Source organism: Nansenia antarctica, assembly GCF_963989245.1.
Source record: "Nansenia antarctica genome assembly, chromosome: 2".
NCBI classification, from domain to species: Eukaryota; Metazoa; Chordata; class Actinopteri; order Argentiniformes; family Microstomatidae; genus Nansenia; species Nansenia antarctica.
Window position 1 is genome coordinate 58,861,018 of NC_137675.1, and position 12,975 is coordinate 58,873,992.

The 12,975-nt window shown below is 42.8% G+C and overlaps 2 protein-coding genes across 2 annotated transcripts; both read left to right on the plus strand.

The window, feature by feature from the left end:
* Positions 1-3,033: 3,033 nt before the first annotated feature.
* On the plus strand, positions 3,034-4,095 carry LOC308150333 (mucosal pentraxin-like; the record flags this gene model as incomplete). Its single annotated transcript, XM_080523177.1, has 3 exons — positions 3,034-3,091; positions 3,319-3,421; positions 3,558-4,095. 3 exons carry the CDS (start codon positions 3,034-3,036, stop codon positions 4,093-4,095), a joined length of 699 nt encoding a protein of 232 aa, XP_080379303.1.
* Positions 4,096-11,913: 7,818 nt separating this feature from the next.
* Positions 11,914-12,975, plus strand: LOC308150334 (mucosal pentraxin-like; the record flags this gene model as incomplete). Its single annotated transcript, XM_080523178.1, has 3 exons — positions 11,914-11,971; positions 12,199-12,301; positions 12,438-12,975. The coding sequence occupies 3 exons, from the start codon at positions 11,914-11,916 to the stop codon at positions 12,973-12,975; spliced, it is 699 nt and encodes a 232-aa protein (XP_080379304.1).

Consider the following 12,975-nt stretch of genomic DNA (forward strand, 5'->3'; position numbering starts at 1 on the left):
TCCACGAAGCTCGATAAAGTTCTAAGCCTCGAAAATGTTAGCTTGCGTTCGGTGCCATCAATGTGGCTCAAATAATTCGCTGCTTGGTTGAGCTCCTTCTGAGTCAGATATAATTAGCCTGGTCGCGACCAGGCTAAAACACAGGCTATGGTAAGACGCGCGTCAAAAAAGGCTCACAGGCGGAAACTAAACTCCGAACGACAGTTCCTCATGTGTCTTTTAGGAAATATTAGTTCCCACTTCACACGAGATAGATAGATGGATAGGTTGACTGTGTGATAGATAGATAATTTGATAATTTGAAAGTGTGATCGATCGATAGATAGTTTGATTGTGTGATAGATAACTAGATATTTAGAAAGTGTGATAGATAGATAGATCGATGGATACATAAATTAAAAAATGTACAAAATAAAATAAAATGAATAGGTATGTCTATTGCATTGCTGTTATCACAGCGGTCTGGTTGGCGCAGTGGTTAAGGCAGCCGGCTGGAGTCCCAAAGGTTGCGAGTTCGAAGTCTTTTTTTCTTTTCTTTTTTACATTTAACCGAAGATTTCATGCAAAGGCTTCAAACACCATTGTAATCGTGTCAGTTCTTGTAAATTAGCCTGCACCATAATTTTATAGCCTACATACTTTTTTAGATGAGATTTTAGATTAGATTCAGACAACGAAATTGCAGTAAAAAGTGTGTCGGAAGAGGGATTCGAACCACGTCTAAAAATTATGAATAAATCCTGTGGCAGCCGTCAATACCACTAGGCCATTGTGGCGATATGACGGTTTGTAGCCTGCTGCTGATATCACCACAGTAGTAATATTCATTTATTAAAATATGAACATATAACAATAACTGGGGCTAGTATGACCTACGCATTTAATCGGTCAGCAATTTCTTGCCAAACCATTTCCCTCGCCTTGTTAATTGCGGCAGTATTGCACTATTTTACATCTTATTTTTCCGTCTTCATAAAGATCAATAATTCGGGAATGCTGCGCAAATGTAGTACGCCTGCAGAGTGGAGTATCTTCATTTCGACAGATCGACTCTTCTGGGCTCTTTATGTCTGCGTGCACGCGCCGATATCGAAGATTTGTAAGCCTGTCTTCTGTGAACACTCATCACGCAAGGCTGATCCTCGTTCGAGGAATCACCTGAGGCTTGAATTCCAATCTCGAGTTGCCTGAGCGCCGCATTTATTTATATCGCCGCTATACTGATCCGCCTTTAGTGGAATGGCCCCCTGGAGTCAAAGTTACTCTCTACCTGTCTGTCTGCCCTGGAGTCAAAGTTTCTCTCTTACACCTATAACGGCATAACAAACTGGATTCTTTCAGCACATGATAAACCTCTTAACCATAGAAACAAACATGTTTGTACATCTGTAAACAGGTTAAAAGTCCAGTTGACAGTGAAGGAACTAGAAGCACTTTGTACACATCCATTTTCCTTGCTTGTGTAGCCTCGACCACCGTTGCCTGTTTTAAACAAAGTAGTTACTGGTGCCAGGATATGACGTTGGATGAAACAGCTGCAGTGCGCATGATCATAGAAATCTACGCGCATAATTACGTGACGAACACAAAGACAACTGTCTATCTCGTCTACACATCAAAAATATACAGCGAATATACAGCGTTTTAAAAAAAACTTCACTCTGGCCGGAGTTTTTTTAAATGTTCGAATTCAGGGGGCAAAAACTTGTTTATCAAAAAACGTATTAGTGTGGACAAGGCCTGAGTCTGCTTCTCCTGCAACATAAGGCTATGTCCACACCTATACGTTTTTTTGATAAACGTTTTTCGCATATAAAAATATGACCGTCCACACCATCATGTTTATAAACAATGTCTGTGTCCACATGCATACGCATGAACGCAATATAAACGCTGTCATTGAGCATTCCACACCAGTAGTCGGCGATATACTATTATCCCCATAGCCCCGCTGGCCAATCAGACGCCTCTGTCTCTCAATGTGCTCGATCATTAACTGTGCATTTATCTGTAAACAGGTTAAAAGTCCAGTTAACAGTGAAAGAACTAGAAGCACTTTGTTCACATCCATTTTCCTCGCTTGTGTAGCCTCGAACACCGTTGCCTGTTGTAATAACAGGATATGACGTAGGAGGGAACAGCAAACAGCTGCAGTGCGCATGATCATAGAAATCTACGCGCATGATGACGTGACGAATACAAAAAGCACCGTCTATCTCGTCCACACGTCAAAAATATACGGCGAATATACAGCGTTTTTAAACATCTTCACTCTGGCAGGCGCTTTTAAACATCTTCGTTTTCAGAGGGCAAAAACTCGTTTGCGTCTGGACGAACCCCCCCAAAACGAATATAAAAATCCACGTTTATCAAAAAAACGTATAGGTGTGGACAGGGCCTCAAGCAGACCCACAACCAACAGCCCGTATAGACCATCACACTCCACCCCATAACATGGGGCCCATAAGGGACCCGAAACCAGTCCCAACAACAACAACAACAACAACAACAACAAAAATATACTAAATAAATAAACATCAAATGTAACAAAACAAATATCCAGTTCATTACATATTGTAGTGACCCACAGAGTAGCGGGTGTATTGATAACCATGCACAGCTGCCCCGCATTCCCCTATCAGGCGGATGGCCCAGAGAAGAGAACTGCAGGCTCGTTAGCCCCACATGCCACACCTGGGCCTCCTCCTAGGGACTCACAGATAAGGAGGAGCCACTTCTCTATTCCACTGATCACAATAAAAAGGACAGGAGAGACCAGACATCTTAGGAACTAAACTAGACATCTTCTGGATCAATTAAGCTACAGTACATCTGCCGTTTAGTAGAACTGACAAGGTAGGTTCTCTAGCATGACATACGGTGAAAGACATTTTGTCCATTAATGACACACTTGCAATTGAAGAGAATGCATTCAAGGAGAATACAAACCCATTTAAAGTGTATACTTGCATGTACACTGAAACCCTAATGTCATATTTGTTGTAAACATTGCTGTTGATGTATTGTGAACAGATGGAGAGACTCTTTGTGGTGCTGGTCATGTTCACCATGTGCTGGGCCGAGCCTCAAGGTGAGACATCTGAACATCCCGTTGATTTACTTTGAACATGAATGCTCATTTGACATACGATCAGTATTCATGAATCATATGGCACTACACACATACCTGGAAGTACATACCATTTACATTTGTGTATGCAATGGAAATCTCTTCAGACAGTACTAACATTACAATTCCAAATGTGCTTTGAAGGGTTTGTTTTGATTTGATGGACTGAATCCTCTTTGTCTGACCAGACCTCACAGGTAAAATGTTTACATTTACACGAGAGACCAACACTGCGCACGTGAAGCTGACACCAATAGGAGAGATCCTTGGCTCTGCGACCATATGTCTCAGGTAATATGGTGTTCAATACTTCTGTCGTCAACTTTAGACAACTCAAAACACCTTGACGTTGTGTCTGCATGTTGAATCCATAGTGATATTGAATATTTCTTGTTCTAACTCTATATTTATGAACCTCTTCCTGAAGGTATTTCACAGACCTGCGGCGACACTATACTCTGTTCTCCATGGCCTCCCGAAAAGACGACAACGACCTGCTGCTGTTCAAGAGGGTAACTGGAAGACTGGAACTGCACGTCAGGCATAAGGCACTCAAGTTTAAGGGGGTGCCAGGTGAGCTCAACGTGTGGGTCTCAGTGTGTGCCACCTGGAACTCCACCGATGGTCAGCTGTGGACCAATGGGAAGCCCAGCCCAACGCAGACGCCGGGCTACACAGGGGTGCTTGATGGTGGTGTTCCCAGTGTCATTCTGGGTCAGGACCAAGACTCCTATGGGGGGGGCTTTGTTACGAGTCAGTCATTTGTTGGGCTGATCAGTGATGTGAATGTGTGGAACCATGTCCTGTCTCCTTGTGAGATTCAGCACTTCACAGCTGATGTAAACTACAGCCCAGGCAATGTGATTAACTGGAGGGCACTGACTTACACTGAGAGTGGGCAGGAGGTGTTTGTAGAGGACAAGTTGAGAGCCATTTCTAACTTCTCCAACTTCTGTGCTGTTTAATCTTCATCATTCTCAAATTGCTGAATGTGACAATACCTCATGAGTTTTCCCCCTATAGAAATCGTTGAATGTATTCTAGCTGAAATTGAGTCACTTGATGTACATGCCAATAAAAGTAGTTAAGCAGTACACTGTTCTTTCTTTATTGGAGTACAGAAGAGGCTGTATGCACACACAGTTTTGTTGACCTGTATTTGTTAACCTTTTATTAGTCCCACTGAATCCTGATTCAGTGAGTGCAATGCTTTGCCCATATTGAACACACTGCATGTTAGATAGCCTCTACTAGCTTCTACACTTAGGCAGCACAGAAGTTACTGCAGCTTATTTTACAAAACGCCTTAGTCAAGGCTGTCCAGTCACAACCAATCGACTCAAAAAGCAAAACACAAAGATTTATTGGGGAAAACACACAACATAATCCAGGATTTAACTGGGTTTCAGAACTTCTATGACCAGCTGCTCCTCCTCGACAGCAGACCCCCCTCTACCTGTCTGCCCTGGAGTCAAAGTTAGGCCCTGTCCACACCTATACGTTTTTTTGATAAACGTGGATTTTTATATTCGTTTTGGGGGGTTCGTCCAGACGCAAACGAGTTTTTGCCCCCTGAAAACAAAGATGTTTAAAAACGCCTGCCAGAGTGAAGATGTTTAAAAACGCTGTATATTCGCCGTATATTTTTGACGTGTGGACGAGATAGACGGAGCTTTTTGTATTCGTCACGTCATCATGCACGTAGATTTCTATGATCATGCGCACTGCAGCTGTTTGCTGTTCCCTCTAACGTCATATCCTGGCACCAGTAACTACTATGTTTACAATAGGCAACGGTGTTCGAGGCTACACAAGCGAGGAAAATGGATGTGAACAAAGTGCTTCTAGTTCTTTCACTGTTAACTGGGCTTTTAACCTGTTCACAGATAAATGCACAGTTAATGAACGAGAACATTGAGACAGAGGCGTCTGATTGGCCAGCGGGGCTATGGGGATAATATTATATCGCCGACTACTGGTGTGGAATGCTCAATGACAGCGTTTATATTGCGTTCATGCGTATGCATGTGGACACAGACATTGTTTATAAACATGCTGGTGTGGACGGTAATATTTTTATATACGAAAAACGTTTATCAAAAAAACGTATAGGTGTGGACAGGGCCTTAAGCCTAACTTGGATCTCGGCGGGCCTGGTTACCCCTGAAATCTAGTATCCAGGACCTACTGTCCCTTCCTTAAGCCTAACTTGGATCTCGGCGGGCCTGGTTACCCCTGAAATCTAGTATCCAGGACCTACTGTCCCTTCCTTAAGCCTAACTTGGATCTCGGCGGGCCTGGTTACCCCTGAAATCTAGTATCCAGGACCTACTGTCCCTTCCTTAAGCCTAACATGGATCTCGGCGGGCCTGGTTACCCCTGAAATCTAGTATCCAGGACAGTAAAATATTTAAAGTGCAATAGCTGGCAAATGAGCAGTGGGCAGGTGCAGATAAGCTAGTTGAAGGCTATATTGAAGAAGTGCGTTTTTAGCTTTCTTTTAAAAATATTTAGTGAGCTGGCTTCCCTGATCTCTAAAGGTAATGTGTTCCAAAGCTTTGGGGCATAGTTGGCAAAGGCTGCGCTCCCGATCTTCTTCTGACTGTTGCTGGGAACCTCTAATAAACCTGCGATAGATGATCTTAGTGTTCTTGAGGGCACATAATTGGCAAGGGAATTAGCAATGTACTTTGGGCCTCGCCCATTAAGGGCTTTGTATATAAGGAGGAGGACCTTAAAATCAACCCTACATGTTACTGGCAGCCAGTGCAGAGTAGCTAGGACCGGAGTAATGTGTTCTCTCCTCTTGGTTCTAGTTAGAAGTCGAGCTGCAGAGTTTTGAATAAGCTGAAGTCTTGCAGTAGTTTTTTTAGGAAGCCCAGTAAAAAGTGGCTTGAGACAAAGGCATGAATCAGTTTTTCAGCATCTTTTTGGTTTATAAGTGGTCTTACTTTAGCAATGTTTCTAAGGTGAAAGAATTATGTTTTCGTCACCTTGTTAATATGGGACTTGAAGCTTAGGTCTGAGTCGAAAATAACACCTAGACCTCAGGTTTAATCAATGATGTCAGTTTCCCTAGATTATTAAGCAGCATATCCCTCTTTGCTTTAGGGCCGATCAGTAGGACTTCAGTTTTGTCCTCGTTTAGCTTCAAGAAGTTATTGCTCATCCATTTATTTATTGCTAGAAGACAGTTCGTAATGGAGTCTATAGCTGAAGTATCATTTGGTTCAGCAGAAATGTACAGTTGCGTGTCATCGGCATAGCTGTGGAAACATACGTTGTGCTCTCTAATGATGTCCCCGAGTGGTAACATGTATAGTGAGAATAGTAGTGGACCAAGGCAGCTCCCTTGTGCGACTCCGAAATCGCTGTCATATTTCTCAGACACATGATCTCCAAGCTTGACATAGAACTTTCTCCCTGTAATGCAACTAATACAATTGTGCAATGTAGATTCTGCTTCCAGCATTATTAGTAGTGTTGTTAGTAGTATACTATTATTAGTATTATTATTAGTAGTAGTAGTAGTAGTATTATTATTATAGTGACTATAAGTTCTGAGTTATTCTGGTTATTTATTATGCAGTTAAACAGGGAGTCCATTCTGAAGGAATCTCATAATAACTGATACTAGGCTTACTTTAAGTGTTACTATTGTATATGACAGTAATTCATAAGTTCTAATGATAGTAACTCTACCACTGAGTGTTCGTTTAGCTCCAGACAGGGCCTGGGTGTGTGTGTGTGTGTGTGTGTGTGTGTGTGTGTGTGTGTGTGTGTGTGTGTGTGTGTGTGTTCTGGTAGCATTGTGTATGTATGTTACGGAGCCCCCCTGGGGTCACATGGTAGAGAACAATTATTTGATGTGTGAATCTGTTCCCTCGGTTTAGTAAATCTGTTCCCTCGGTTTAGTAATTCGTTAGGGTTAGGGTTAGAATCCTTGCAATCGTTCTGGCTCGTAGGGCCTAACCCTAACTCTAACGAATTACTAAACCGAGGGAACAAATTACTAAATCGAGGGAACGGATACCTGTCTGTCTGCCCTGGAGTCAAAGTTAAACTCTACCTGTATGTCTGCCCTGGAGTCAAAGTTACTCTCTACCTGTCTGTCTGCCCTGGAGTCAAAGTTACTCTCTACCTGTCTGTCTGCCCTGGGGGGTATTCCACGAAGCTCGATAAAGTTCTAAGCCTCGATAAAGTTCTAAGCCTCGAAAATGTTAGCTTGCGTTCGGTGCCATCAATGTGGCTCAAATAATTCGCTGCTTGGTTGAGCTCCTTCTGAGTCAGATATAATTAGCCTGGTCGCGACCAGGCTAAAACACAGGCTATGGTAAGACGCGCGTCAAAAAAGGCTCACAGGCGGAAACTAAACCCCGAACGACAGTTCCTCATGTGTCTTTTAGGAAATATTAGTTCCCACTTCACACGAGATAGATAGATGGATAGGTTGACTGTGTGATAGATAGATAATTTGATAATTTGAAAGTGTGATCGATCGATAGATAGTTTGATTGTGTGATAGATAACTAGATATTTAGAAAGTGTGATAGATAGATAGATAGATCGATGGATACATAAATTAAAAAATGTACAAAATAAAATAAAATGAATAGGTATGTCTATTGCATTGCTGTTATCACAGCGGTCTGGTTGGCGCAGTGGTTAAGGCAGCCGGCTGGAGTCCCAAAGGTTGCGAGTTCGAAGTCTTTTTTTCTTTTCTTTTTTACATTTAACCGAAGATTTCATGCAAAGGCTTCAAACACCATTGTAATCGTGTCAGTTCTTGTAAATTAGCCTGCACCATAATTTTATAGCCTACATACTTTTTTAGATGAGATTTTAGATTAGATTCAGACAACGAAATTGCAGTAAAAAGTGTGTCGGAAGAGGGATTCGAACCACGTCTAAAAATTATGAATAAATCCTGTGGCAGCCGTCGATACCACTAGGCCATTGTGGCGATATGACGGTTTGTAGCCTGCTGCTGATATCACCACAGTAGTAATATTCATTTATTAAAATATGAACATATAACAATAACTGGGGCTAGTATGACCTACGCATTTAATCGGTCAGCAATTTCTTGCCAAACCATTTCCCTCGCCTTGTTAATTGCGGCAGTATTGCACTATTTTACATCTTATTTTTCCGTCTTCATAAAGATCAATAATTCGGGAATGCTGCGCAAATGTAGTACGCCTGCAGAGTGGAGTATCTTCATTTCGACAGATCGACTCTTCTGGGCTCTTTATGTCTGCGTGCACGCGCCGATATCGAAGATTTGTAAGCCTGTCTTCTGTGAACACTCATCACGCAAGGCTGATCCTCGTTCGAGGAATCACCTGAGGCTTGAATTCCAATCTCGAGTTGCCTGAGCGCCGCATTTATTTATATCGCCGCTATACTGATCCGCCTTTAGTGGAATGGCCCCCTGGAGTCAAAGTTACTCTCTACCTGTCTGTCTGCCCTGGAGTCAAAGTTTCTCTCTTACACCTATAACGGCATAACAAACTGGATTCTTTCAGCACATGATAAACCTCTTAACCATAGAAACAAACATGTTTGTACATCTGTAAACAGGTTAAAAGTCCAGTTGACAGTGAAGGAACTAGAAGCACTTTGTACACATCCATTTTCCTTGCTTGTGTAGCCTCGACCACCGTTGCCTGTTTTAAACAAAGTAGTTACTGGTGCCAGGATATGACGTTGGATGAAACAGCTGCAGTGCGCATGATCATAGAAATCTACGCGCATAATTACGTGACGAACACAAAGACAACTGTCTATCTCGTCTACACATCAAAAATATACAGCGAATATACAGCGTTTTAAAAAAAACTTCACTCTGGCCGGAGTTTTTTTAAATGTTCGAATTCAGGGGGCAAAAACTTGTTTATCAAAAAACGTATTAGTGTGGACAAGGCCTGAGTCTGCTTCTCCTGCAACATAAGGCTATGTCCACACCTATACGCAGGGTTCGAGTTATAAGCTGAACTCTGTGGGGGTCTCCAAAATAACAGTGCGAAATGTTCTCATGCACGCGCGAATCATGCCCACACAGCGATGGGACTTACAAGTTTTAATTAGCTATAGGCAGTAGCGGATTAAGGTGGTCAGTGGCCCTAGGCTACTCCTTTGTGTGAGGACCCCCCGCCCCCATACACAAGCCTCCCCCCTCCCCAAAATATACAACTCACGAGCACCCTGCACACACACACCACTCATAATGCTTTACCATAAAACACTTAAACACTTTAATAACACAATAACACAACAGTGTTAATAATGCAATGAATTAAAAAAAGTTCAGTGCATTCAGTTCTGTCTCTATTGCTCTCCTCTCCCGTTGTCTCTCTGTTACTGTCCTGTTGTCTGTCTCTCTGTTGCTGTCCTGTTGTCTGTCTCTCTGTTGCTGTCCTGTTGTCCGTCTCTCTGTTGCTCCCCTCAGCTCTAAATGAAAGAAATGAATTAGCTAATTAGTTGGCATGTAAACATATAGTTAGGGTTGGGTACAGTTTGGGTTTTATTCGATACCGGTGACAAATCGATACTTTAAAAACGGTACCGGTACCGAAACATCATCCTCATCCTCAAATCCCAACATATCCTGACGCTACAGCTGCAGGCTACTCATTTCACCACATCAACAGCCCCACATGAAACAACAGCTATAAAAGTGATAGTCACACATGTATCTCGGCCAATAATTGTGTTATTTTTGCTATACAGAAGAGCGAAAAATACATTAGGTTAGTACACTAGGTTAGTAAAAAGTAAAAGCCACCTTACCTTTACGGAGACAAGATAGACCAAAGTGGTCTGTTTTCAGTAGGCTGAGTGGTCTGTTTTCAGTAGGCTGAGTGGTCTGTTTTCAGTAGGTAGCAGAGTCCTCAGTAGTAGCAGCAGTAGTAGTAACAGTAGTAGCAGCAGGGCTAACGTTAGGTGTCATAGCAGGTTTCTTTGATAAAAACCCGAAATTTTCTAGGCTTGATGACCCGGTCGGCAGCAGTGGCCTTTTTTTGGGCGGCATGGTAGCTACTGTATGTATATACTCCTGTATAGCTAATGAATGAATGTTTGCTTCTCAATAATAGGCTAGGTGCACGATCTCACTACTTCCTGAAAGGCAACTGGTGTCTCACTCTATTGGTTTAATTGATTAATCAGCTGTGCACTGTGTGTTCCAACGGTTTACCGCACAGCTGATTAATCAACCTTTTGCTGTTGCACAATATTCTACTGCGCCCCATGGTGTCTTGGTGGTGAAGTGCAGGCAGTCAAAGGCATACCGTCATTCACAGGAGATTAATGGTGCGCGTAGTTCTTTTGGAAAACGTGTTTATTTTACAATATTTATAATATAAATTAAATAATATTCATTACATTGACATTTTGATCAAATAATAGTTGTGGTAATGTATTATTAGCGACCCCCACAGATTTTTGATTTTACTGCCTTCATGGGAGCTCAGAGAGCCTCAGACCATCTCTATGGGAGCTCAGCTCCCATTGGCTCCCACATAACTCGAACCCTGCCTATACGTTTTTTTGATAAACGTTTTTCGCATATAAAAATATGACCGTCCACACCATCATGTTTATAAACAATGTCTGTGTCCACATGCATACGCATGAACGCAATATAAACGCTGTCATTGAGCATTCCACACCAGTAGTCGGCGATATACTATTATCCCCATAGCCCCGCTGGCCAATCAGACGCCTCTGTCTCTCAATGTGCTCGATCATTAACTGTGCATTTATCTGTAAACAGGTTAAAAGTCCAGTTAACAGTGAAAGAACTAGAAGCACTTTGTTCACATCCATTTTCCTCGCTTGTGTAGCCTCGAACACCGTTGCCTGTTGTAATAACAGGATATGACGTAGGAGGGAACAGCAAACAGCTGCAGTGCGCATGATCATAGAAATCTACGCGCATGATGACGTGACGAATACAAAAAGCACCGTCTATCTCGTCCACACGTCAAAAATATACGGCGAATATACAGCGTTTTTAAACATCTTCACTCTGGCAGGCGCTTTTAAACATCTTCGTTTTCAGAGGGCAAAAACTCGTTTGCGTCTGGACGAACCCCCCCAAAACGAATATAAAAATCCACGTTTATCAAAAAAACGTATAGGTGTGGACAGGGCCTCAAGCAGACCCACAACCAACAGCCCGTATAGACCATCACACTCCACCCCATAACATGGGGCCCATAAGGGACCCGAAACCAGTCCCAACAACAACAACAACAACAAAAATATACTAAATAAATAAACATCAAATGTAACAAAACAAATATCCAGTTCATTACATATTGTAGTGACCCACAGAGTAGCGGGTGTATTGATAACCATGCACAGCTGCCCCGCATTCCCCTATCAGGCGGATGGCCCAGAGAAGAGAACTGCAGGCTCGTTAGCCCCACATGCCACACCTGGGCCTCCTCCTAGGGACTCACAGATAAGGAGGAGCCACTTCTCTATTCCACTGATCACAATAAAAAGGACAGGAGAGACCAGACATCTTAGGAACTAAACTAGACATCTTCTGGATCAATTAAGCTACAGTACATCTGCCGTTTAGTAGAACTGACAAGGTAGGTTCTCTAGCATGACATACGGTGAAAGACATTTTGTCCATTAATGACACACTTGCAATTGAAGAGAATGCATTCAAGGAGAATACAAACCCATTTAAAGTGTATACTTGCATGTACACTGAAACCCTAATGTCATATTTGTTGTAAACATTGCTGTTGATGTATTGTGAACAGATGGAGAGACTCTTTGTGGTGCTGGTCATGTTCACCATGTGCTGGGCCGAGCCTCAAGGTGAGACATCTGAACATCCCGTTGATTTACTTTGAACATGAATGCTCATTTGACATACGATCAGTATTCATGAATCATATGGCACTACACACATACCTGGAAGTACATACCATTTACATTTGTGTATGCAATGGAAATCTCTTCAGACAGTACTAACATTACAATTCCAAATGTGCTTTGAAGGGTTTGTTTTGATTTGATGGACTGAATCCTCTTTGTCTGACCAGACCTCACAGGTAAAATGTTTACATTTACACGAGAGACCAACACTGCGCACGTGAAGCTGACACCAATAGGAGAGATCCTTGGCTCTGCGACCATATGTCTCAGGTAATATGGTGTTCAATACTTCTGTCGTCAACTTTAGACAACTCAAAACACCTTGACGTTGTGTCTGCATGTTGAATCCATAGTGATATTGAATATTTCTTGTTCTAACTCTATATTTATGAACCTCTTCCTGAAGGTATTTCACAGACCTGCGGCGACACTATACTCTGTTCTCCATGGCCTCCCGAAAAGACGACAACGACCTGCTGCTGTTCAAGAGGGTAACTGGAAGACTGGAACTGCACGTCAGGCATAAGGCACTCAAGTTTAAGGGGGTGCCAGGTGAGCTCAACGTGTGGGTCTCAGTGTGTGCCACCTGGAACTCCACCGATGGTCAGCTGTGGACCAATGGGAAGCCCAGCCCAACGCAGACGCCGGGCTACACAGGGGTGCTTGATGGTGGTGTTCCCAGTGTCATTCTGGGTCAGGACCAAGACTCCTATGGGGGGGGCTTTGTTACGAGTCAGTCATTTGTTGGGCTGATCAGTGATGTGAATGTGTGGAACCATGTCCTGTCTCCTTGTGAGATTCAGCACTTCACAGCTGATGTAAACTACAGCCCAGGCAATGTGATTAACTGGAGGGCACTGACTTACACTGAGAGTGGGCAGGAGGTGTTTGTAGAGGACAAGTTGAGAGCCATTTCTAACTTCTCCAACTTCTGTGCTGTTTAA